We start from the raw sequence: 26,278 nt of genomic DNA, 5'->3' as shown, positions 1-26,278 counted from the left end.
CTCAGACATCAATTTTGTGTTGCAACTTGCTTAGAGACTATGAAGTGCCTCTTCTACCCTTCTAGTAATGTATTACAGAAGAGGAAGGAAGCACATAGGCTAGGGATATTTGTCTTTCAAGCTTCTGTGTACTGAAAATGGCACATCAACAGGGAGAAGAGACCAAGAGAAGAGCCTGCTTCTCGTTTTGGAAGGAGTAGCAGAGTATCCAGCAGACAATAGCGGTACATAGTGAAGTAGTTCCTTTGAATAGCAGCTTGCAGAAGCAGTGGGGAATTTATTGCAGTGATCTGGATTGGTAAGGGATTTATATCTAGCAGCCCTGCTGTAGTGCAATCAAAAATAAACAGGTTCGTAATTCCCTGGTGCTCAAAAGGAGATGAGCTCCTATGTTCTGCTATGTTTGTAGAACTGCTTGGTGGCAAAATGAGATTTGGCTCTGGAGATATCAGAAGCGGCTTCCAAAACAAACTCACTCCAGCATTTTGAAGGGTAGTATTTTTATATTCAGCTGCAATATTTGCTAGAGAATAGGACGAGAACACAACAGAATTTGAAAATTCTGGTTAAGTCCAAGGGGAAATAAAATCAGTATTATCCTACTATTCAGATGGTTTCTTCTGCAGGGGTTGGCTGAATAAGAATTAACTGCTGGGTTATCAAGTGTATCTGGAAATACCTAGTTGGTGTGAAAAATTCAGGAAGGCGTTCAGTAGCATCAAGCACCTAACCCCCCCCCCCCCAGTAAGAACTACAGGCATCTGATGTGCTCAGATGTTTCTAAGCACTAAGAGCATTGGACCTCTTAGTAACAGGCCGGAAATGTTGTTGTTAGTACTGGGATAAGTGACCAAGTTTTAGTAATGTTGTTTATAGTACCAGGTGGGGGTAGGGGTTATTGTATATCTTCAGTGCATTCCTAAGATGTGCTACGTGTTTTTCTTTTCCCCAGGCCCCAGTGCTTGCCAAGTAGCAGCTGGTCAGGAGTTTCTAAAGGCTGTGAAACTCCTGCTGTTGGATCCTAGTGCTGTGTCCCAGCTCTCCAGCATTCATCTCCCGCAGTGTGATGCTGGGGGCGGCTGGAGGCAGGTGCAGTGCAGTGGTCCTCCCGAGCGAGCCTTTGAGTGGTACGAGAGGTGGATTGCTGAGAATAATGAAGGCAAACCTCTGCCCATCACTGATCTGTTGAGCATCATAACTGGATATAAAGAGGCATCTTCCAAAGGCTTTTCAGCCTTTATTAAAGCTTTGTATGATGCTGGGCACCAGAATGTCTTCCCAGTGTTCACCGCATATTCCTCCTTCACTGATCTCCCACCTGAAGTGCTGGAAGGAAACGTGACCTATGCATCTGAGAACATTTTACTGGATCCATATAGGTTCTGGCAGCTTCTGACTGAGCAGCTGACCTATTACCCAGGACCGTACACTGATTTCAGCGCTCCATTAAGCCACTTTGAACTTCGTGATTGTTGGTGTGTTGATAACAAAGGAGAAGAGCTGCAAGGAACAAAGGCAGAAGTGAACCAGGTCCCGACATGTAAGTCACAGGATTTCTGGCACATAAGTAACAGTGTTTCTGGTCTTTGCTTTCACGCCACAAGAGGAAAGTCCTTTCAAGTCCTGGGAGGTAGGAGACAATGACCTGGGGGAAAGATCATCAGTACTGCCATTGTTGCTGGCCACCAGAGGTGGGATAACTCATTTTTGGTAAATAAGTGGTCTCTCAGCTTTGAGAATTAGGAGGATTAAAGTTCCATGTCAAGTTTATGTAGATTTTATAATTTGGAATTTGGACATATAATGCTTTTGCAGAAGGTACTTAGCCAGACAGCAAAGGACACTTTGAAGTTAGAAACAGCATGTGAAGACTTGTATGGAAAATCCATAATTGCACGTGATATAACTGACTTTTAAGAACAACTTAAAATGAGGCAAGAGGAATTTTCTTCACTGTTTTTTGTGCAGTCAAGAGTACCAGGTATCCTCTAGAAGTCACTAGAAGAGTGAGGCCAGCACTGAAGTTTGGCAAACCCTCTGTCTAGACATCTCCACCAAAGCTGTTGGGCCCTCTTTGGGGTTGCTTTGGCAGATGACTTATGTTATAAATGTAGTCACTAAAACCATTCTCATGACAGTAACTTTCCAGCTGGAAGCAAGAGACAGAACAATAAATGGCAAACTTACAAACGGTCAAGGACTGTTGGAAATGCCAGTCCTGTGGGCAAATAGGGAACAAAGGGGATGATGCAGATTAGCTGAGAGAGGCTTTCACTGAGCTGGTCCAGTGTATTGAACTGCCACATCTGAGTTAGTAGATGTATGGAGAGGACAGTGCCAACTGCCACTCTGGACCCACACCTTACCCTTTCTTTCTCACTCTCTTTTCTGTTTATTGACTTTTTAATGGCAGTGAATGAGGAATAGTTCTGTAGAGACATTTTAACTCCATTTGTAACCAATGAGAAGGAGGTAACTTAAAATCACCAGGCCTTTGGCCCAAGACTTGGAGAATGTTTGGGTGATTCCTGGTACTCTTGGACTGTTGTGGTTATATAGCTAAGCCTTGATGAGTCTTGTTTGCTTCCTTCATTAAGCAATTCAAAAGTGCAGGAGGACACAGAAGATGCTAATTAAAAGACCAGCTGGTTTTAACATGTAAATCTTTACTGTATTTAGATGAAAGGCATTAAAATACCCTCTGGTTCTGCAGGTCCTGGTATATGTGAAGGTGTTAAGCAGCAAGCCATGAAATTTATGGAGGAGGCAGAGCAGCTCATCCTAGCATCAAATAGTTCCCACTTCCCTTTTGGAGAAAGCTTCTTGATGGCAAAAGGAATACAGCTCACAGACAACGACCTCCTGCGTTCTGCTCAGCCCTATGAGCTCGAGGTGGTGGTCTCCGAAAAGCTGTTATTTGGCGGTGACTATGCTCTCCAGCTGGCTGCACGGTCAGGTAGGTGAAAGAGAGATGAGAGCTTAATTAAATGGATTAATGGCCAAGATCTGTGCAAGAGTATTCTATGTCAAATTCAACTTTGCTGAAAAACAGGTGCAAATTGTCAAGTATCATTAATCAGCGTAATTAACCTGCCACCCCATGAGCTGATTTCGGTTGTCTTATATATGCATGGTCTCCTATGTATAAGATCTGGACATCTACCAGCCTTAATGTACATGCAGCGTTTGTTAATTTCCTTTCTAAAATGCAGGGAACAATCAAGTTTTTACAAATAGGCACATTTAAAATATCTCTTCTTAGACAGGACACTAATATCTTTCCTTTACTTATCTTTTGTAGTCTTGCATTTCTACTGGCTAAGTCATTTTACTTCCAAACGTTCTGCTGGAGAGGCAACACAGCTGGGATTTTTCCCTTACATCCCACAGTGTGATGGCCTGGGAAACTGGGAGCCAACTCAGTGCTATGAGAGCACAGGTGAGCAATTGATAACAAGATACTCTGGGCTGTCTGAACAAAGCCAAGCTAAGCAGAATTCTGATAAAAAGGTGGAAAATCTGTATTCTTGTAGCCAGACTGAAGAGAGGTGAAGGGGTCTACGAGATGGCTGAAAAAATTGACTGGAGTGAGAGACTCAAGTAGCAGCTCAATGGGGTTCAAAAATTGGTTAATGTTCAGTGGCTCACTGCTAGTAGTGTTCCTCAGAGGTCAGTTCAGGGCCTGTTATTGCTTAATGCCTTCATTAATGACCAGGACGATGAGCTGGAGTGCACTCTTAGCAAGTTTATGGATGATACCAAATTGCTGGGAGTAGATGATATGCTGAAGGATAGGGCTGCAATGGAAGAGATTCACCAGAGCTGCTACATTTCCATTCTTACCACTGCTCTTAGGTGTAGTCTAGTTATCTCTGAAGAGCAGAGTTAAATGGGACTTAGATTTACTCACCATTTTCTATAGTGCTGCTGAGGATAAAAATCTTCCCAATATGCACCAAAACGTGCTGAGGTCCACCATCTAAAATAAAGCTGCTTTTCTTCCTTGGCCAGGTCATTGCTGGTGTGTGGATGAGAGAGGACGTTATGTCATGGATTCCTTGGTCTCACGCTCAGCAGAACTTCCCAAATGTCAGTTGGTTTTTCTTCCTAAATATTTGTCGTTACCTGTTCTTACAAATTTTGATATTTGTTGAAAATTCTGGTATGATATGCATGAAGCAAGCCTTGTTTCTAACCGTTGCAAGAAATGAAAAAGGAATTTTATGCTTCTTTTGCTAATTCATTTAATTTCACTATGTTTGATTTTGGCTTGCGTGATTTGAGAACAGACCTTCTACTGTTGATGGCCCTGCTTGAGCAGGGGAGTTGGACCAGATGTTCAGCTAGATGTCTCCAGAGGTCCCCTCCAACCTCAACCATCCTGTGATTCTGTTGTTATCAAACACCGGTCAGGCATTCCCTGCCTGAGGCTGTAGCACAGTCTAATGGAGATGTGCGAAGGAGCCTGGGGGTCTACCCTCTTTCTCTAGCTTAGGTTTGAGAACTTGGTCTTATTTTAACATGCACGTATGTTTTGCCTTTCACAGGCCAGACGTCATGTCAGCGGTCTCGAGCCAATGCCTTAATTTCCAGCTGGAGATGGAGCGGTTTTATCTGGATGCCTCCACAGCAGATCTATTTGTCCCCTACTGCCTTGAGGTGATTTAACATAACTGAAGGAGGAAGAAACAAAACTTCCCTTGTTTTGCTTACACCATGCTAAAGGCCCACACAGTTTTAGTCTGTGCTCCTTAAGCATCTCTTGTGCATTCCTATTAACCTGAAAGAAAAGGGTAAAACAAAACAAACAGCAGGCGTTGCCCTCCCTAAGGTGAAATTTAAATAGTTTTGAGATGAAGACCGAGATGATTTTGAGCCGATGTCTACGCTGCCCTCCTACAGGGTGGCTCTGCCTACTCCTTTTGCAGGGCTGTGCTTGAAAGGCACAACTTAATTGACTGATATTTGGGGGATCTTTCTTCCTGAGCTGTGAGGGAGTGTCAGGATGAGAGGGAGTTGGATGCAGATATTGCAAAATAGGGTCTGTGATGCTCTCAAAATATGGCAGTGAGCAGGACAGAGCCTTGAGGTGGGCAAGGAACATTTAAAACCAAGATTATACCGGGACTTCGTCTCAATGGACTTTCAGTCTGCATACTGTTTCTCTCAGACCCTGGTTTGTGCATTAAATTACGTAGACTGTATCTTCATATTTTGTGTTTCTTTTCAATGTGTTATATTAATGGACAAATGTAAATATAATCAAATATTTTAACCAGCCTTTGGGGCATGAACTGTGGCATGTTTCTATTAATATACATTGGTCTACAATGACATGTATCTGATCCTTTACAGAGAGGAGAATACGCTGTGCTACAGAGATCCGACACAGATATTTGGTGTGTAGATCCTGTGTCAGGAGAAGTATTTCAGCGTGGCAGCAAAGATTCAGATGACAATCCTGAGTGTGAGTAAAGCTTTATTCTCAGCCTGTGATTCCAGCAGCAATGCCTCATGCTTTGCAGCATTTGTACTTTCCTTTTCAGAATGATGCCCATGAAATACAAGGGGTTTAGAGTTTATTTCCTCAGTGATACGGTGTGTACGAGCACTTCAACATTTAAAGGATATCTGAAAATAGTTATCCTTCTATCTTTGTTGGAGACATGGACAGTGGGATGGGGTGCACCCTCAGCAGATTTGCCGATGACACCAAGCTGTGTGGTGTGGTGGACACGCTGGAGGGAAGGGATGCCATCCAGAGGGACCTGGACAGGCTGGAGAGGTGGACCTGTGCAAACCTCATGAAGTTCAACAAGGCCAAGTGCAAGGTCCTGCACGTGGGTTGAGACAAGCCCAAGCACAAATACAGGCTGGGCGGAGAATGGATTGAGAGCAGCTCTGAGGAGAAGGACTTGGGAGTGCTGGTTGATGAGAACCTCAACATGACCCAGCAATGTGAGCTTGCAGCCCAGAAAGCCAACCCTATCCAGGTTGCCCAAAGAAGTTGTGGATGTCCTGTCCCTGGAGGTGTTCAAGGCCAGGCTGGATGAGGCTTTGAGCAACCTGGGCTAGTGGAGGGTGTCCCTGCCCATGGCAGGGGGGTTGGAACTAGATGATCTTTAAGGTCCCTTCCAACCCAAACCATTCTGATTCTATTCTATGATGATTACTCAGGAGAGGATAGTAAGTTAGACAGTACTTTCATATGACCCAGCAAGTCTGCTTTCTTTTTCTTATATATGGGCTAATGCTAGAAGTCCATGAAGACATGCAACAGGCCTGATGGGGAATAAGTAACTACACATTCACTGAGGAAGTATGTGTTGAATGGTTCATTACACAGGTTTGCAAGCTTACTTTGACACTTGCTGATGAACAAGATTAGTAAGAAACAACTTTGTCTCAAGTCTGGATTAAACTTTTTGGATCTTCTTGTCAGAGGATGGTTCCACATGCTCACGTCCCTAGTTTGTTTGTTTGTGGGAGACCATAAATATTGTTGTTCTGTGGTTGATTTTTTTTTCCTGTTTTGAAGGTATTAAAGTGGCACGTTTTGACTATTTTAAGATGTAAATAATTGAACTGTTACACTTAAAATAACCTTGCTCAGAAATTCTTATGAAAGAGATTAATTTGATTTTTTAGAATAAATTAAAATATCAGCATCTAAATGTTAAAGTGTCAATTTTTTGGACAAAAAGTTGTTAATGCAAAATGAATATCAGTATTTTTTCCAGTATTTTGTTGATGCAAATCCATATAACCTGCACTTTAATCTTTAGAAAAAATGTGTTTTTCTAGTGATAGTAGAATTCCACATTTCTGTAATGATTTAAATTATTTATGGTTTCACAATCACTCATCTTTCTTCCTTATAAAAGAACTGGCTGAAAGCACTGATTTTAAAGTCTTTAGGACTATTCTGTACATTAGTAGAGTTCATTTCTGGAGATAATAATTTTCCTGTCTTCTATTCTGTATCTTACAATAAATTTGTTTCTTTAAAGGTCCTAATTTCTGTAATATGCTGAAGTCTAAAACCAGTTTACGAGAAGTTGGCAAAGGCTACATCCCACAATGTGAAGGGGACAACGGGACTTTCTCCCCCATGCAGTGCAGCCAGGATCAGGAGAGCTGCTGGTGTGTCTTTGACAATGGAGAAGAGGTGCCAGGGACACGAGTAAGCAAAGGAACACCTGCATGTGCAAGTGAGTTCCTGCTTGAGGCGCGTTGCTTCTGAGCAAGACCAGCTCTGGAACTTGACCGAGATCCTAACTTTTTCCAATATTTAATTGTATTTAAGCTTCTTTGTTCAGACCTTTATAGAGACTTTTGCTCCAGCAGTATGCTTATCTTTGTTTTACAGCAGATTTCAGACCTACCTAGGCACGATGTCCAGTTTTCTTCAAGTGCTTTGTCAGGGAGAAAGGAGAAGGGAATGGATATTTGACTTTTCCTAATTCATAAAATTGGTTAAATCAACACAAGTGAACAATTAAACTTAGCTAAAATGTCAATCTGAACATCTTGCTGCAAACTTGAACCTGTTCCACTGTGAGCTGGCACTGGGATTAAAAGCCATTCAACTGACTAAAATAAAATTTGAAAAATGTATGCTTCTGCCATTCCTACTCTTGGCTTGTGACCAGAGTTGTGAAAAGGATGTGCCAAAACACTGCATATTCACAGAGTATCTCCTGCACGACCAGAGCTGCGAAGCACTGGAATTCTCTCATGGTTTCCAGTGAGATGTCCAAATGGGAGACATTTGGATAAATTTAATTTGCAATGGCCTTTATACATCTCACCATCACTGAAGTGAAGCAAAACAAATTAAACTTTCTGCAATGCTCCAAAGTGTAGTGGTTAGTGGAAACTAGAGATGTAAAAAAAAAAAACCCTTAAAGTAGTGCCTGCAGGACACTACTGTTTCCACGTTTTTTTTTTTTTTTTTTTTTTTTTTTTTGTAAATGAGACCTGTTGGTAGATTTAGAAAATGAGACCATATGATAAGAAATTGCTTTGGTTTCCTTTTGTGATTCTACTATATAAAGAGCAACACATGCTCATTAGCAAATACCTGATTGCTCTACTGACTGTACGGCATTTTAATGAACTAGATAGCTCCTCATCCAACTTGGAAACCACCACCACCACCATCATTTTCTTTGAACTCTCTTGTGCCAATGGAGAACTGTGTGGATGGGGTTTTAGGAGAAGCCACAAGAAGACCCCAGGGTTCTATCTGCCCCATGCAGCTTGGTGTTGTGTGGAGATACCCAAATGAGATCTGAAGAGTTGAGCTCCACAGCCAGGGCAGTGTAGTCATGGGAGCGTAGGAGCCCAGTACAGCTTTCTAGATCTTCAGAGAAGCAGAGATGATCAATCTAACAAGTACAGGGCTGCTGCCATCCTGCTTTCAGGTTATGGGCTAGTATCTCTGTGGGACAAATTTATTTTGTTTGGAACAGCTGGGGGAACTTAATGCAACACCCATCACTCAGCAGTACAGATTAACTTTCTGATCAACTTTGAAGGTGAACAGGGAAAAGTGGAAGTGTTTCTATTAGTCCAGAGAAAAGCCAGAGCTATTTTTAAATGTTAAATCTTTGATATCTCTTTACCTTCATGAAAGCTCGTTTTCTAGATTTTCCTCTACATTTCAAGGGATTTTTATGAAATATGTTCTAAGGAGGATGTAGATGTACCCCAAGATATGCCCCTAAGATGATTTTACATTTCGCGTGCACATCTGATGTTTCCTGTAATGCTGTATTTTTCCTAGAGGAAATAGTGACTGAATGATTGATGATCTTTCTTTTTTAAAAGACTGAGCTGAGAGAGAGAACTGCTTTGCAAATATAGTGGAAACCTGGCTTTACTGAAAGCTATTTGTTATTTTCTGCATAGAAATACCATTGAAATAATCTTTAATAATTTTCCTGGATTTTGAAATAGCAATGGAACTTTTTAATGCTAAACAGCTTAGTTATTGTGTAAGAATAAAGAAGCAAAAAGTTATTTTTCCTTTAGTGTATCCAAACTTATACTTCTAGTCCTGGGAACTACCAATAATTGTTCAGGAAAAAGGCAAGGGAGTACTATCTTACTATCTTGGAGATCTTGTGTGTCAGCAAAAGAAGCTGTTGTGGTTGAAAAATATGATAAACTTCTCCTCCAACATCAGAATAGACAGCTGTAAACAGCAAGTAATAACTTCACAGTGCCCAGTGCATACAATAAGGTTTTCGTTAGCTTAATAATTTCCATCAGAGTTAGAATTCAACTTTTTCTAGTTGATATGCATCAGAGAGATGATGCCGAGTGTCCTAGCAGTCCTCACACACATTTCCCATCCTCCTGCCCACTTTCCACAGATCTGAGTGGGGAAAGAGGAGAGAAAGCCTTCCAGAGAAGGTCCTGGAGACAATGATTTCCTTATGGAAATCTTCAGAAACATCTATGAAAAGAGTGTCAATGTTCAACTGAATTCTGATTCACTCCTACAGGACCAAGAAATTGGGGCAGAATAATGACAAAATGGTGCAGGCTTGATAATGACAGTAAATGAGATGACATCTGTAGAGGGATAAACAAGTAAATTGCTGATTATGAACTGATACCTGTGAACCACACCAGGAAACCACCTTTCACCTGTGTTCTGGGGACTGGTTATTTCCTTAGTCCACACAGCAACCCTCCTTGGAAAAGTCAGTAAAAAAACTGTAGCAGCATACTACTGAGACTGGATTTGACTTGCTGGATATAGAAATGTGTTAGAGCAGTAAAGAGACCACAGAATGATTCTTATATACTTTATATTAAGAGGTATTAATATAATTTACACAAAAGGGTGGATGTAGTTTACATGGGTCAGGATAAGTATTACTGTCTCTTTTACAGTGATATTTTTTGGTCCTAAAACCTCAGGAGGGTTATTAAAAGTTTGTTAAACAAGGATGCCAGGTTTCCACCTTTACTGAAGAAGAGACTGGATACAGAGTCAATGAGTGAAGAGGAGGAATGTAGTGGCCCCATTTGCAGAGTTATTCCAGAAAAGATGCTATAAAGGAGACTTAAAAAAACGCATTTGGCAATTCAGAGAGAAAGATATGAAAACTTTTCATTTGTCATTGTAATGTTCAGGCTTGGAAAACACATACTGTGCACACTGGATCCCAGATTCATCCTGCATTGTTTTAAGCTTTAACTGAAATGGCTGCTAAGCTCAGGAATTAATCTCTGTATCTCCATTGGAAAGGGAGAGTGAGAGAGTGAGACTGCTCAGACCTGAACCATCAAAAATGTTTGCCGTCCTCTGGTGACTAGGGAGGTTGGGACTGATCTGAGCATTGATATTTGGAAAATCATCTATACATATACCAAGCAAGTAAATTGTATGATATGAGAACAACTTTTTCTTTATATTTGTTTCTGAGTGAGTAAGTTGTTTTTTCTTCCAGTGTTTTGTAGCTCTAGAACTCATAAATGTTTCATTATTGCTAGATATATTCAGTAATTAGGTTGGGATTTGGCTAATATTAAGTGAAGCAGTTGGTTTGTACTGATTAGTAGAAATTAATTATCATTGTAGTTAGCCTGCTGTAATAGTCTCCTACAGTGGGCTAACAGGGTTGAAATGACTGTATTGATGCCGAGCGAGTTGATAGGGTAAACTTTGTGCTCCAGCTCCAAAGCTGTATACTGCAGTTAAGGACCTACCGGGTCACCAGAAGCATCCTGCTGCTGTTGAAGATTCTGTAGTCATGAGCTCCTGATCTTAAAGTTCTCAAACTTCGCTCTGAAAGGATTTGAGATTTTTTTTTTTTCACCCTTCCTATTTCCACTGGCTGTCTTTTGCAAAGGTTTGTTCTGCTGATGGTTAGAAACCCTCTTCTCATTTCCTGCTTAAATTTATTCATGGCTTTTTTTAAACTTATCTGTTCTTAGAAACTATGCATGTGGCTTCCTGGACCCAATGCATTACCCATCAAAGTCAATATGTGTCTTTCCATTAGCTTTAGTAAACTGAACTGTGCTGACATCAAAACAGATCCAAGTTGAGATGAGTGGGAAATACGGAGCGTTCTAGGTCTAGGTTTTTCTCTGTTGATACAAGGGTTATGCAGACTTTTTACTAGAAGTGCTTCATAGCATGCCCCTAACATATCCCCTTTCTCATGTGCCTAAAGGTCCGCAGTGTGTTCTGCCATTTGATGCCTCATCTGTTCTCAATGGAGCTGTATTTTGTGAAAACGTTTCTGGGCAAGCGTCAAGCGTTCAGCAGTGCCGGCTGGTGTGTCGCCAGGGCTTCCACAGTGCCTCTTCCAGCACGTCATTCCAGTGTGATGTGCAACAGCGTCAATGGGTCTCGACTGCTCCACTCTACCACGCCTGCCAGAGTACGTCTGAACTGCTGTGGGCTGGGAGGGGTGCAAAGCAATGAGAATAGGTGTACAAAAATCCGCTTTCATCACGAAGGTACCATCTGAATGACAATAGTCGGACATGACAGTTATATGGGCGTTGCTAAATTAAGGTTCAGTAGATCAGTCCTGTCTTCTGCCGTCTTCATCTCTGTCTCTTGGCTGGCTCTTATGGCAGAAACAGTCCCGCTTTTCTGTAATAATAGAGCTATAAATAGTTAATCAATCTATATGCAGATTTTTCTTTGTTAGTTAAAAGATGCTGGCACCATGAAGGGATTCTGATGGAACCACTTAGTCCTAGAAGAACAGATGAGCACCAGATGTTTGAACTTGGCAGAACTTGACTATTTATTTGCATAATCAAATCACTGTGACTTCTGCATCTTTTTGCAGCAGTCTGTTCTTTAGGATTATTGTTGTCTTTGTTGGCTGCCGTGTGGTATTTTTCAAATAATTTTTCTTTAAAGAAAAAAAAGGCATTTTGAATCCTGGAAGAATGGATTGTCTATTCAGAGCTCATGTAATTGGATATTAATGTTGGCCTTTTCAATTATTTCAAATAGAGATACATTCTGATCAAAACAGCAATTTGTTGCAGTGCTGAACTTTGAGAAAAGCAGATCATGGTGCCAAGTTTGCTGCTACGCTTCATCTCCAAAATAGGTTAAACTCATTCTGGAAAGTGCTGTATTGACACATTCCCAGTTTTATCCCAGGTCTTCTATTCCAAATTTAAATTATTTTAAACTTTATATTTCAGACTGAAACTTTTGTCTGTCTGTTGTCATGTTTGCTGGGGTTTTGTAGCATGTTATGCAGTAACTTTCACGTTTGCCTGATGGCAGTGGGATAACTGTTTGTAAGGACAGAGGGGTGTGTATGGTGATCTGATACAAGCTGCTGTTTAAGGCAAGCTAAGGACTTCTTCCAGTAATCTGTGTTTGAAATAGAGCATGGTTTTAAGGAGACAGAAAAAAATCCCAACACATCAGAAGGCGATTGAATAAACTTCATGACAATGGAGAATTCACCACAACACTTAGTAATTTGTTCCAAGGGATGGTTACCCACACTCTTAAAAATCTGATTTCCTGTTCTTTATGTGTACACTTAGAGATTGTGGTTAGGGCAGCTCTTAAGTACTCAGTGATAAACTAGACAGATCGAGGCCTTTGTGCCTTGCAGGAAGATGCAGGCTTTTGTGTCCTCTGGTCCCTCCCACCATTCTCCTTGGACACTCTCCAGGCTTTCCCACACTCGTTTTCAGGGTGAGGGATAAGGAATTGTGCTCCAGCAGTGACACCTGGGTGTGCTGCAGCAAGGTTCTCTAGAGGAGTTGAATGAGGGAGAGCTCTGCTGCTTGTCCAGGCTGGTGGTACAGGAGCCAGCTCCATTTGGAGGTGGCATGACAGCATGACCACTGTGCTGAATCTGAGATAACAAACCTTCAGTGAAGCCTGGGATCAGCATAACTCCAGTGGAGACATAAATTTGCACCTTTTTTTTTTACTGATTTTAATTTTGTGATGGAGGAGCTCACAAATTTCTCATTAGTTTGTGTGATTGCATCACTCTGGTTTGCTATCAAAAAATTTGAAGGCCCTTGTAGATGTCCAGGGCAATGTTATTATTATGCAATCAAATTTATTCTTTCCTAAAACTTGATTCCCAGTTAAGTTGACAAGCTAGGTTTCCAGAAGCCCATTTGAATTAGTATTAATTGCTTTAATCATTTAATTCCTTTTTTGATAGAAGTCTTTTCATGATTGTGTCTAAGAGAAGCAGAGGTTGAGAGATGCAGAGGCTGACAGGTTGTTAATTCCTGTCTTCCTGTTTCTTTTTTAAGTATCTTCATAATGTCAGCTTTCATCTATTTCTCTGGAAATTCCTATCTGCTAAGGCTTATAAAAAAATAATTATTGATGATCCAGATTGCTCCTTATCCTTCTGTGAGTTAATACTCCAGTGTAAAATATCTCTTTATTATTATATACTATATCACCTGCTTTTTCTCTAATGCACTATATGTATATTTATCAAGTATATCTCTTGCTGCTTATGATTTACTACTGACAACTCTACTGCTTTCATGTAGAAATGGGGAGATGTTATTGATGCAAGATCAAAATACCAAATCAATGGTGTCTTTTCTCAAAGTAACATTGAAAGTCAGTTTCTACCTTAGTGAGGCTACTAAATGCCCTTTCTACTTAATTTTTAGAGCTCCAGTTATTTCAGACAGTCCAAGCTCAAACACACTTTCAACTGCTACTGCCTCCTGAGAAGACTTGTAGTTCTGATTACTCTGGATTACTTCAGGCATTCCAGATATTTATTTTAGATGAGTTGAAGGCTCGTGGCTTATGCCACCTCCAGGTAATTTCAATTCCTTTTTCTCTGTTGCTGGTGGGGTGTGGTTTTTTGGTTTTTTGGTTTTTTTTTTTTTTGGTCGGTTGGGGACTTTCGGAATAAAAAAAAAAAAAAAGATGAGACACAAAGTAGAACTTTGTTTGAGGAGGTGGAAGAACAGAAAATGTCATGAATCTGTCAGGAGTGGCAGCATTCTCATATGAATGGCTTGGGAAAATAGGATGTTTAGTCTCATTGACCCTCATCAGCAGATCAGCTTAATTGTAGCTATGGAAGTCGTATCACACCAGTCCAATATTTATTAGAAATATGTTTTGATGGAAGAGAACATTTGACATTTAAAGTGAGTAAATGACCTGGTAAAATTATTTTCTTACTTCTGCTCCTGTATTTACAGGCCATTTCAAAAATGTTGCCTTTGAGCATAGCACAGTGCAAATGAATTCAAGAACTGGAAGGTTCACAGTTTGGCTAACCGTGGTTTCATTTAATTTTGAATTCCAGGTAAATGCGTTTGGAAACACGGGCTCGATTTCTCTCTGTGATGATTCCACTGTCTATGTCAAATGCCTGAGCGTGGACCGCCTGGGGGTGAATGTCACATGGAGGGCTCAGCTGGAAAACATCCCGGCAGCTTCTCTCCCTGACTTACATGATATTGGTAAGTTTTTTTCTCCTCTGAGATTTTTGTGAATTAAGCCTGCTTTGCTTTTAATTGTTTTGCTTCCCTGTGTCTGCTCTTAGGAGGCACTAACAAGTCAGTATAAATGCTCACTGTGGAAGAGTCTTTGTAACACTGTAGCTGTGTTTTTGAGCTTTTGGTGTTGAGGGATTTTTCTTCAGGCTGTGACTGCACAATGGAAAGGAGCTGTAATTGAAAGTTTCTTTCAGATAGGACTGCATCTCCCAGCTTCTTTAACTGAGATTGAAAATTACTTTATCGGGCATGAGCTGAACTGTCCCAGATGTTAATTTCCATTGGACAGGTCCTCAGTGGTGGAAAAGATTGTGTTCCCTATTGGGCTGGACTCAAAGAAAAACAATTCACACGTTGCTAAAGACATAACTTATTCCTTCCAAGTTTTTTTTTACTGTTCCTTTCTTTTTTCTCCTTCTCTTTTTCTATTTATTACATTATCTTTGACACTAAAGAATGACCCTTAGCTCAACAGTCCTAGAACAATTATGCAGAGACCACTGACTGGCAGATCTTTGCTGTGGTTTCCAAGCGAGTTAGGGATGGTGTAAGGAACGTCTTTCAAAGCAGTCAGTGTCTCCCTTTAAAATAAAAGACATAAAAAATATATCGCAAGTTCAAATACCCTCTGTGCCAGCTTTTCTCCAGTTCTACTGCTTTGCAATGGTGTTCCTAGCACTAAGTATAAATAACTGTGCCTGCACATGTCCTTCCTTCTTACTTTGGGACTTGGTGACATGTGGCCTACAGCAGTTTTTACCTGATCAGAACTGAGTTAAAAAGCCTTCAGGTCGCAGACAGAGGCTGCAGTGGTCGTGTGGTTCCTGGCTTTACTGTCTCTTTATGTATACATACATTCAGTTGCTTCAGATTATAAGGAAAATGTGAATATTCCAGCAGTTTGCAGAAGGTGGATCAAAGTATAAGTGTGTTTTGGTTTTACATTAATCTTTACTTTTGAAAGTATTCTGCTTTGAAGGGATTACTTCTTTTACCCTCTCCATACTACAATTTCCCCATAGTACTAAAATTGCTTTTCAGGGAGAAGAGGCAGTATCAGGGGAGTATATGGGGAGATCAGACAATGGCAAACCTGCTCTCTGTATCCTCTTGGCCCCATCAACTTCCATTGATTTCTAAGGCAGCTTTGGGCCATTCTGTTCAGGGTGTTGTCTGGTGTATTTACACTGAGCAAATTGGCTCTCTGATTTTAAAATCTACGTTACTAAAATGGCTTTGTTCTTTTCCTGGCTTCTTTACAGGTAAATGAGAAGTCTTGCTTTTATTTCTCCTGTGAAGTAGCTGAGAAAAGAAATTGCTAGCCAGAAGTGCAGTGTGCAGGTGTTCCCAATGGAGAGCTTCAAATCTAAATCACTCGTGAATACTTCATTACTTTTTTTCCCTCGCAGATATTTTCATGTATTAAATTCCAAGGCTGTGCAAATCCCTTCTTACACCATTTGGCTTTGTAACTTAGATCTCATCTCTAAAATACTGGGGAGCATTTGAAGCAATTTCTCTCTTTTCTGTTCAACAGGAAAAAACACTAATGAATAAACAAATGAGCTTTTGGTGATTGACTATGCAGTAAACAGTTCCCATCAGTGACACAGCACAGTTTTATCCATCTGCCATCCATTCAGCACAGGCAGGAGGGCAGGGCTGCATTGCCAGAGCTTTGTACCTCACTGTGAAATTTTCTCCTTGCACAACTGAAAACTACCCCTGGGCTACAGTGCAAAGTCAGGAAACTCTCCTCATCAGAAGGCAGCAGTACCCTCAGTTGTTTGCCTTGGACACATCAGTCACAAAATAATAATCTTTGTACAGGCTGTGAGCTGTAACATTCCTCACGCTCTCTTTATGTATAAATTCTCCTCCATGTGAAAATTCAGCATCCAAGGTCGTTATCGTACTTGCAAAGATCAAAATACTTAGTGTGCAGGACTTGCCGTTTGCTGGGTTACTGGGCTGCCCATCACCTGTATCTACAGGAGGCCCTTGTCTTGCAAATTTGAAGCAGTAAACCACATCAACATTGCCTTCAGTGCCATAAAGCCTGCAGGGATAAACAGAATGTGACAGCAAACCAAATCTGCTGGGAACATTGTCTCATAGTACTTCTGGTCCAGCCAAACTGGGGAATTCGCTCTTGATCTAGTGCTGAAGATTGTACTTGCACAAGTCATTTAAAGGGAAGGTGTCTGGACAGCTAAGAATATAGAGAGTAGGAAAGGTAGTTGCTGTTTTCCAGCTTTAAACACCAGCTTGAGCAATTGTGAAGAGCGTGTCTGTTGCATAGATGGATATGTTGAGTATGATAGGAGGTGGTACTGTACTGTTACAGATGCCAAACCAACAAAATTCTGAAAAAGAAGAAAATTATATCCATTGAAAAAACAGGAATAAGTTAATTCTGAATGTCAGATAATCCTGATTTTTATCTACGGAATTTTTGTACCTCAGAAATAAAATTTGGTTCTCTGATGTGTTAGTTTTTCATTATGCCATTTTTGTTGGGTTTTTTTTGCTGTTTCATCTTCTCTCTACATATACTGAGGATAAGACTTTAATCTGATAGACACTAGATTCTTCTAGTGTGCCATTTGCTAACATGCTTGTATTTTTGTACCTGCCTACGTTTTTAACTTAAACTTCATCCGTTTCTGTGGGGTTATCCATTCTGATATTGGGAGTCTCTTTCATGCTATTTTGTTGTATTTTTCCCTCTCTTTAGAAAATGCAATTGTTGGAGAAAATCTCATTGGAGCATTTATAAAAGAGATTGAGGATGGTGCTTTTCTGCTGCATTTGGACTCCAAGCAATTCGTAGCAGATTCTTTCGTTGATTTTCCCCGGGATGAAGAGTTTGATCTGTCTCCAAGTGTGCAGCTAGGATGTAGAAGCGGGTTTCGAAGAACTTCATCTCCTGGGAAAGCAGTCCCAAATTCACAAGGATGTGGTATGTCTGAGTTTAGCTTTCCCTTCTTTCATGTTGTTAGGAATCAGTATAAAACAGAAGTTAGAATATTGTCAGTGAATTTGTGTTTATGGTTAGTATGTGAAAGGTGTGAGGCACCCACGTGAATGAGAACTCTGAGGAGAGATGGGAATTAGTGCTGTGCTTACTGTTCGGTCCTTGCGTCGAACCAATGATTTGGAAATAGGCATCATGGCACTAACATAGTATAGGAGGTTTTGCAAACATTTTTGGGGATTTTTTAGATCTCTCTCTGGTATTAGAAGGTCTTTCTGTAATGTACGTGATTCTTCATAAGATTTCACATAGATTATGTAGCCAGTGCTTCGGATGATGATACATTACCTAGAATAGAAACCTAGATGCAGAAATGGAAAAAGTCCTGAGATTGTGACTTCCTGTGCCAAGTCCAGCCAGCCTGAATGGAAGCTTTCTCAGTGCTGGCCAACACCCAGACCCAATCGCAGTTCTGCCCTCTTTTCATCTTCTTTCCTTCTGTTTAGTCTGCTTCCCTGGAACAGGCTGCCTTTCTGCCAATATCCTGCATGGGAGCTGCCAAATTTACCTTTCTGCAGGATCCCTGCTCCTGCAGTGCAGCCCTCATTGTTCTCATTGGCCCAGTTAGCCACAGTGAGTCTGTCGTACTTACTTACAGTTTGGGATGTGTTCACTATGTCTAGCTTTTTTTTTTCTTTTTTTTTCTTTTTTTTTTTTTTTTTCTGGGGAACAGAGGTGGCAGGTACCACTTCTTGGTATAAGATCAACAGTAGTGGGTATTGGATAAGTTTTCCGATACGGGGAAATATTTTCCAATGGGAAAACTTCAACACTTTGCAGCTTAAGTTAGAGACCCTAGGAGCAAATCAAAATACATGAAAATGGCTTAGCTCCCTGCTTGGTAAGGTGGTTCTCTTTAGGTTAGGAGAACTTCCTAATGCCTGGGCAGGGGCTTCAGAATAATCAAGTGATGAATAATTTCTGAACTGCTGCAGTTTCCAGCTTGGACCTTTAAAGGTGCAAGGGTAAACTGAATGCAGTTTCAGTTCATCTCCAGAGTCTGAAACACTTCAGATTTTGGTTATTTAAATACACCGTGCAGAAAAAAGATTAATTCCTCCTGAGAATCCAGAGTCTGTAACAACTTGCAGTTGCTTGAGAAGATGTACTGTTGTACTGATTAAAGGTATCATCATTTATTAGGTAGAGTCCATCACTTAGAGCAGAAGAACTTACAAAGAATTGAATCCTTCTGCCAAATATTTCCTGCCTGAGATAAACACCTCTAGGAAACAGTGAATTAGTTTGCTTTGTGAGTTAGTTCATACATACATGAAGCAGCTAGCTGTAGAAAAAGGCACTCAGTAAAGCAGGCTTGTCATGGAGATTTGGAAAGGAGACAGTTTCTGCTCTGTCTTTTGACAGAGATTTCAGATTCTAAGATGTCATGGGTGACATGCTGCTGGGCACTAGGTTATGTAGTAGGAGTGTGCATTTTTTTCTAAACAGAGAATTTAGGAATTCTGTTTCTGGGTCCTCTAAGGTTACATATATATATATTGTTTTCTTTTGCATTATGGATATATTCTGGCCATTTATTTTTCTGGGTCTGTTTCTCTACTAAGAATAGGGGCTAGTAGTAAGAAGTATCACCTGTGATTATAGAAATCAAAGTTTGTGTGATGGTGATAGAGATTCTTTCTTTATTTTCTTCCCTTTACTCTTCTGCCTTGTTGTTGAAGTACAAATTGTCTTTTCAGATCCTGATCATCTTGATTTGTTTGTTTTTATTTCACTGTAAGTGACATTTCCCCTTGCTTCAGGAAGTGTCAACAACTCTTAGTACTGGCAGCTTTCTGGTATTCTCAATAAATGTAACATTTTAATTTAGGAGTCCACAGATTGCATGAACCTGTCTCTTCATCTCTTATGTATTTACACTCATCTGTTTCTTCAGGTTTGCATCCATTGTAGCTTTGTTTCATGTTTTTCTGTCCATAAAATGGGAAACATTTTTCGTGTGTTACTTTTTCTTAGGTGACATTTATCCTTTGTTTCGGTCTTAGACTGAGTTACTTTACCCTACAGGTATTTATGAATAGAACTCCTTAAGAGTATGAGGTAACAGTTTTATTTTAGCTGAATTTTGAAGGGACAAAAGACACTTTCTTTGCTAAACTGTGAGTTGAAAAGAACAGAGATAGAAACAGTCCAGGAGGCAACTCAGCCCTTCTCCCCCCATTTATTCCAGGAGAAAGCCTGAAGCCTGCTTGTGAGCTATCTTTGCTTTATTATATATTTTTATCCTGGTTCTTTTTATTTTCTAGAATGCTCAATAATACTATCAGAATTGCTTCGAACAGAGCATAACCCAAATCACATAAAGTGCTAGATTTATAACTGACCTGGTCTTCCTTTGTAATAATCTGGATGAAGAATCTGATGTCCCAAAGTTTTCCACTGTCTCTGGAGGGAGGAAAAAGCAGTGCAAACATTGCATAATGACAGTCTTTTTAAGCACAAAGAAGTGCAATATGATGGTTTTTCTCACTTCTAGAATCAAACTTAGCCTCTACATGATTGCATCAGGTGTATCCTAGAGCTGAAATAATACCTACTTTCGAGAGTTATAGCATCTAAAAAAGATGCATCTCTGCACCAACATTTTTTGCTGTTCTTTGTGCCCTTTTATTATCTAATGTCCGAGACAAAAGGCAATTTTGCTTGCTTAAAGTGGGATTGGAGACACAGATGTTACTTTCACGTCGTGACTATAACTACAAAAAAAGGAGGATGCTTTGAAAAGCTTAATTTTTTGCTTTTTAAACTTTAAGTGCTTAAGTAATCTCCTTCATACTTTGCATTTTGTCTTCAATTTAGACATGGATTACTCATTTTAATTTCTACTGTTGTTCATTGGCAATGAGTATGATCCTTTTTGCATGTGTTGGAAAATGTCTTTAAAATGTATCAGACACTCTTGTGTATTAAATAATATGCATGAGAAAGGAGAATTCTGTCTGATCCAGGATTTTTTGGTCTATAATTGATTTTAGAGATGTGTTACACCTAGAGCAATTGCCTTGATACATACTTGGGAGGAAAATTTCAGTCTTACAATTGTCTCATCCTAGATTTTCCCATTGGACCATTTAGAGCAGTTGAAGGAAGATATGAACATTTTTATACTAGCTGTCTTTTTAATCTATTATAATTTAGGTGTTCCTATAAGTTAAATTAATTTATATTCCAGTGTGTTGGCCAGAGCAGCAATTCATCATATGGGTTGTAGTGGAGATGGCAAATTTTCCATTACTGTTTCTCTCTCATGCAAGTTTAAACTTCTGTCAAGACATAGGGCAGAAACAGAAATGGAGTTTTGCACCTTGTCAGATTCCCAAAATATACATTTGATAGTGTTTTGAAGGAAATCTACATCTGGAAAACAGCTGTGAAATAACAAGTAAAGGTATTGTCCCGCGAATGTGTCTGTGACTTTTCTGCTTTAATGTTCAAGTGAATGATTTGGAGGGAAAGACAGGATTTCATGAACCTCCCAGAAGACAAAGAATTTTCTTTATAATATACAACAGGTCAGCTGGAAATATTATTCGTGATTTGTTCTGAAAATGATATATATACACACTAAGAATATCTTTTTTGTTTTGTGTTTGGGTTGTCATGTGCACAACTAATAACTTTTAATCCAGCCATTAGTGTTTAGTTTGGAAACGCTTACCAAAAATTTCATTACCAGGAATTCTGAATGAAAGTGTTACCATATGGTGGGTTTCTGTATGATGGTTTTGGAGTTTGTGCTCCTAGGAGCCTTCATGTTTCTGTCTGTAGTGTTAGAAGTCACTCTGTTTGTAGCTTGTGTTCCTTTGTTTTCTTTCGCAACCTACCCACAAAGTGCATTATCTGATTACAAATGGATTTGACAAATGGAAATCAGGCCTGGACTTGACATTTCCAGGCAGCTTGATGTGCACTAATTCAAGAACATTTTTAGGGTGATCTGAGAAAAAAAGACCACTGTCTATATGCCAGTAATTGGTGAGTTTAATTAACATTTAAGGAGTCTTTGCCTCTGTTATCCCACTTAGAAAAACATATATTAAGAGCTTGAAGCCTATGTAAAGTGTACCAGCATGAGATATACACACATACACACAGATAGATATATATATGCACACACCCACACATATGTGTTCAAATGCCTGGACTGCTTGGATTCCAAAAGAGTAATAAGATGGTTGTTCTCTTTGCAGTTGTTTGTCCTCCGGGCAGTCATTTCCAGAATGATGAATGCATTCCTTGCCCTCTTGGCTACTATCAGCATCAGACAGGACGTTCCTCCTGTATCAAGTGTCCTGTGGGCAAAACTACCAACTCCTATGGGGCATTCAGCGCTGATCACTGTATGTTGAACTCACTTTTTTTCCCTTTATCCTTTGTATTCTGGCTTCAAATAACTAAAGGATTTTTTTTTCATCTGTAAATAAAAAGAAAACAACCAACCTTCCTCTGGGGTTTTTTGGATAGACTGCATATATTCAAAGACGTTTTACAAAGGTAGAACAAACTGTCTGGTGTTTTGGCCAACAATGCATGAGAAATGAGTGGTCAGCCTCGTCCAGGATGTTGTGGTTCTCTAGGATGTGCTCATTGTCTTCAGAAATGATATCTGGGTATCCAGTATCAGTGAGAAACTTCTTACATAGTTTGTTTATTGGCACTTCCATGAACTCTAGATTTATGTTGTCTGAAATGCAAGAGGTTTCCTCTGAACATCAGGAAACACTTTTTTACTGTGAGGGTGACCGAGCACTGGCACAGGTTGCCCAGGGAAATTGTGCAGTCTCCAGCCTTGGAGATATTCAATAGCCATCTGGATATGCTTGAGCAGGGGGGTTGGACCAGAGACATTCCAAATATCCCTTCCAACCAGAACCGGTCTGTGATTGTGTGAACCTGTCATCATCAGAACATGTCTTATCCCCTTCTTACAGATCATGTTCCAACTGCTGCCCAGTTACATGGGCTCCTGGATTCTTTTGTTGCTTTCCATCAAAGACACCTTCTGGAAGTGTCATTACAAGGCTGGGTGTTTGTACTGGTTGCTCACTAGGTTTTCTATTTTCTGAAAGCAATAAAGAGTAACTACTGGATATTATTTTAATGAATAAATACCAGTCATGGCTTAGAAATCTGTATTCTGTGAAACCCAGTGACAGCATTATCAAAATACCTTTTTTTATTTTCTTGTTTACTTCTAACAGGTATCACTTACTGTCAAAGCAATGAGCAGGGGCTGCAGTGTGATGAAGATGGCCAGTATGGACCTTCTCAGCAAGACCCTGACACTAAGAAATCCTTCTGCATCAGTAGCTTTGGAACAGCTTTGGACTGGACTGAAACAGATGATCTCCTTACAGACTACCAGTGCCTAGGTAAGTGTCAGAAAAATATTTTGCATATGTTTTGAGCCCACATAAGTAAATCCTTCTTTTGAAGAGACTCATCACTCCACACCTTATGGGGATTCACTTTCCCATAGTTGTTGCCTCTGCCTTAAACCGCATTCCTCCTTAATATTGCATTTCTTGACTGCCTTGGAGAAGTCATTTCCTGTAAGGGAGGAGAGAGAAGCAGGTTTCTTGCACTCCCAGATGGCTGACAGCTTTTGATGTATGCTGATCTCCTGCTCTCTGCTTGGAAACCCAAAAGAATAACGAAGGGGCTGATGGGAAAGAAGCAGAATGATGAATTTCTTTGTAAAATTATCACTCATCAGCGTGTTCATGTGAAGTAGACTGTGTTTGGCAATGACCTCATGGCCACAGCATAACGTCATCCTCTGGGCTCCTGCCATACAGTATCTGACTTGGTGAACATACCCTTACAAGCTGGGGGGACTTACTTCAGCTTGAACACAGTTGTGAAATGCCAGTTCTCAAGGATGAATAATTTGAAAAAAAAGTCATCCATCAAACAGTCCCCAAACTGCCTGCAGTAAGGTCTAATTATGCTTCTCAGCCCCAAAGCTTTTCCCTTGCCCCAAAATAGTTTTCCAAACGTGTTTATTATTCATAACGTGGTTGGTATCAAATCTAATGGATTATGCAGTTTAGAAACTGATGCCGTAGTATGCTCTGAATTAGACAATGTCTTATGACAAGTGTGATCACTGGAAGGAGTGTGAAATTAAAGCCTTTGATTGTGAAAAGGCTGCAAAACTGTCTTCAGTTGAAATAGGTATTTTTTTTCTCTGAGCATAGTCAGGGACTGATCGTAGTTGTGAACATGAGGTGTTAGTCTCAGTTGCTCTCAGTCATGGTTTCTCTGGTCTCTGCTTAATTCTACTGTTAGTGCTTGCGTTGAGCCCTCCTGCATGACCATTTCTGACTGTCCAGGAAGGAGCACTTGTAGATACCTGTGCTTGTTTCTGTGGATCATGCTAGAAGATTTCACTACAAATAAATATAAATATTGACAGTTCAGGATTTAAAAAAACCAACAACGAACACCCAAGAAGTCTGGGGGTTTTTTTTAATAATTTAAAAGCTGATTTAATTTCATTTTTTTTTTTTAAAGATCGTGTTGCATTTCCAGAAAGCATTATATCAAGTGAAACCAATTATCTCTATTTTTCTTTTTCCCCCTGCCCCTTCTGTTTCCCTTAACTGAATTCAGCATACAACAAGACAGCAGGGTCTGAAGAGCGATCTTGCTTTGACAGGAAGCTGGCGATCGGGTAGGGTCAATAAATAACCTAACTGCTCTTTGTTATTGAGACTGCAATGGGAGTAAGAATGAATGCAGAGTAATTAGCTGTTACAACCCATGCTCACTCTTATTGTTGTCTCTCTTGTTATATTTTAAGACATGCTCAACTTTTATTGCAATAACAGGGCTGGGTTCTAGAGCTTTACTTTCCAGTAACATGAGATGAAAAACAATTTCTGCTACAGACTAAACCTGTGAAATGGCTGAGTAGCTATACTACTGTTGAGAAGAGGGCAATGTGAACTAACAAGTTAATGAAAATATGAGCTGGTAGGATATTTTTAATTTTTTTGTTTTTTTACAAAGTAGCTTTGTGAATGCAATTTTTTTACCTTTCGTTATATTAAAAAGCAAAATTCAAGAATTAAAAAGGGCAGCTTTTCTTTTAGTTTTACAGTGTTTTTTCAGTTTTTCAGTTTAATGTTTCATGACACTTTCTCTCTCTTCTCTATTTTTCTCCCATATTATTGCAGAGAAAATGGAGGAGTGGGATGAAGCCAGAATTAGGAAAAAAAAAAAAATCATAAGAAAAGTAAAACATTTAAAAATGTCATTCTTTATTTTGAATTTTGCATTAGAAATGAGAGCAGTAAACATGTGCAAACAGCATAAAACCAGTTTCTTTTCAGTTTTAAGAAAATATGTGGATTCTGTTTTTAACTAGGCATCACTGGAAGTTGCAGATGTAGAAGGAATTGAGTTTAGTGCAGTATTGAGTTAATGCTTATATTTTGGTGTCCGGTATTTCTAGGAAGGAAAAAACTTCCACCTCTGTTTACACCATCATTCAGACGAGCTGGAGTGGAAGGATTTTTTTTTGTGTTAAGTGTCTGGCTAGCCCTCCTGTTTTTTTCTGAGCAGAAATGATGGTTTTATCAAAAGCATCTGCTGACTCAGCCCTGACAACAGCGGACATTTGCTTCTGATTTAGTCCTGACTGTTTTGCTGTGAGAGTACAAATGTTTGTTTTAAAAACTTATCCCTGATTTTTATTTTGTGGTTTATCCGGGCGGTGCAGGGAGAGTGGCCTGGGATCCTCTTCCTGGATCTCTGCACCAATGTGCCCAGGGCCGAGACAGGAGGGCTTGAGCCTCCAGCTCTTCCACATGCAGCCATCTGCCGTGGGCTGAGATCAGACAGGGGCTCCGGCTTCTTAGTTCCTGTAGCTCTAGGCCAGGCATTGGCTGCAATGAGCCAGAGTTTTGCACTTGTTTGAGGCATTTAGAGAACAAGTCTGATCAACATAGGGGTGATACCAAGTTACCATCTTCTTCCCTTCTTCTTAATGTGCTGTGTTCACTGAGGTATATTAGCATATCAACTGGTGGACACACTGTACCAAAACCCCTTTGTTGCTACTACTTAGTAGCAACCTGAGCAGGGTGGTGGTGGTGTCGCTGTGTGTCCCTTCACCAGAGTGTAATCTTCAGGGCACAGCCAAGGCCAAATCTTCTGGAACTTAAATTGGATTCTTTGCCCCATTTAGTGACCTTTGGGGTTTGCGTCTCCAGACCCCATGAGCTTTTTCCGGTATGTGAACATGCTTGTCAAACATCCTTACACTCAGGTGCAGTGGGTCCAACTCTGAGAGAGCCGATAAAAGGGTTTGGTAAGTGAAGTGACAGTCTGGACTTAAAGGTTGAATGAAGGAGTGAAAAAGAAGCATGGAGGACACACTGCCATGGATGGACCCCTGAGCCTGAAGTGAGTGGAGATCAGGCTGTTGTGCTCCTGCAAACGAGTGATAAGGCTCTTAGCTTTCCTTTCTAGCCAAGTTCTGTTGGAGCTGGCTCTTGTTTCAGTGGCTGCTTTGCAGAAATTTATTTCCCCCATTGACTCGATAGTTGGTTCTGTGCCATGGACAAGGAATGGGAGATGACCAGTCTGATGCTGGAAGAGAAGTCTCACTTGAATATAAACTTCCAGCCCACTTCTGGCTAACTGTTTTTAAAAGATCTTGTGACACTTTTTTTTTTTTTTTTTTTTTTTTTTCTAATGTATAAATTACTTCCC

At 40.2% G+C, this 26,278-nt stretch overlaps 1 protein-coding gene across 1 annotated transcript in view; it reads left to right on the top strand.

The window, feature by feature from the left end:
* The window catches only part of TG (thyroglobulin), a gene marked incomplete at its 3' end in the record, with an annotated part of 64,483 nt that overhangs the window by 21,692 nt on the left and 16,513 nt on the right, over positions 1-26,278 (top strand). The window contains exons 12-24 of the mRNA XM_010082044.1: positions 953-1,540; positions 2,714-2,956; positions 3,302-3,439; positions 4,012-4,089; positions 4,548-4,659; positions 5,356-5,399; positions 7,011-7,211; positions 11,196-11,405; positions 13,654-13,808; positions 14,307-14,463; positions 17,237-17,461; positions 21,748-21,897; positions 22,759-22,929. Of these exons, the coding sequence (XP_010080346.1) occupies positions 953-1,540; positions 2,714-2,956; positions 3,302-3,439; positions 4,012-4,089; positions 4,548-4,659; positions 5,356-5,399; positions 7,011-7,211; positions 11,196-11,405; positions 13,654-13,808; positions 14,307-14,463; positions 17,237-17,461; positions 21,748-21,897; positions 22,759-22,929 (2,472 nt within the window). The remainder of the gene's footprint in view (positions 1-952; positions 1,541-2,713; positions 2,957-3,301; positions 3,440-4,011; positions 4,090-4,547; positions 4,660-5,355; positions 5,400-7,010; positions 7,212-11,195; positions 11,406-13,653; positions 13,809-14,306; positions 14,464-17,236; positions 17,462-21,747; positions 21,898-22,758; positions 22,930-26,278) is intronic.

The sequence above is a fragment of the Pterocles gutturalis genome, unplaced genomic scaffold (genome assembly GCF_000699245.1).
Source record: "Pterocles gutturalis isolate BGI_N339 unplaced genomic scaffold, ASM69924v1 scaffold10509, whole genome shotgun sequence".
NCBI classification, from domain to species: domain Eukaryota; kingdom Metazoa; phylum Chordata; class Aves; order Pterocliformes; family Pteroclidae; genus Pterocles; species Pterocles gutturalis.
The sequence above is the reverse complement of the archived record's forward strand: the minus strand, read 5'-3'. Positions and strand labels throughout refer to the sequence as shown.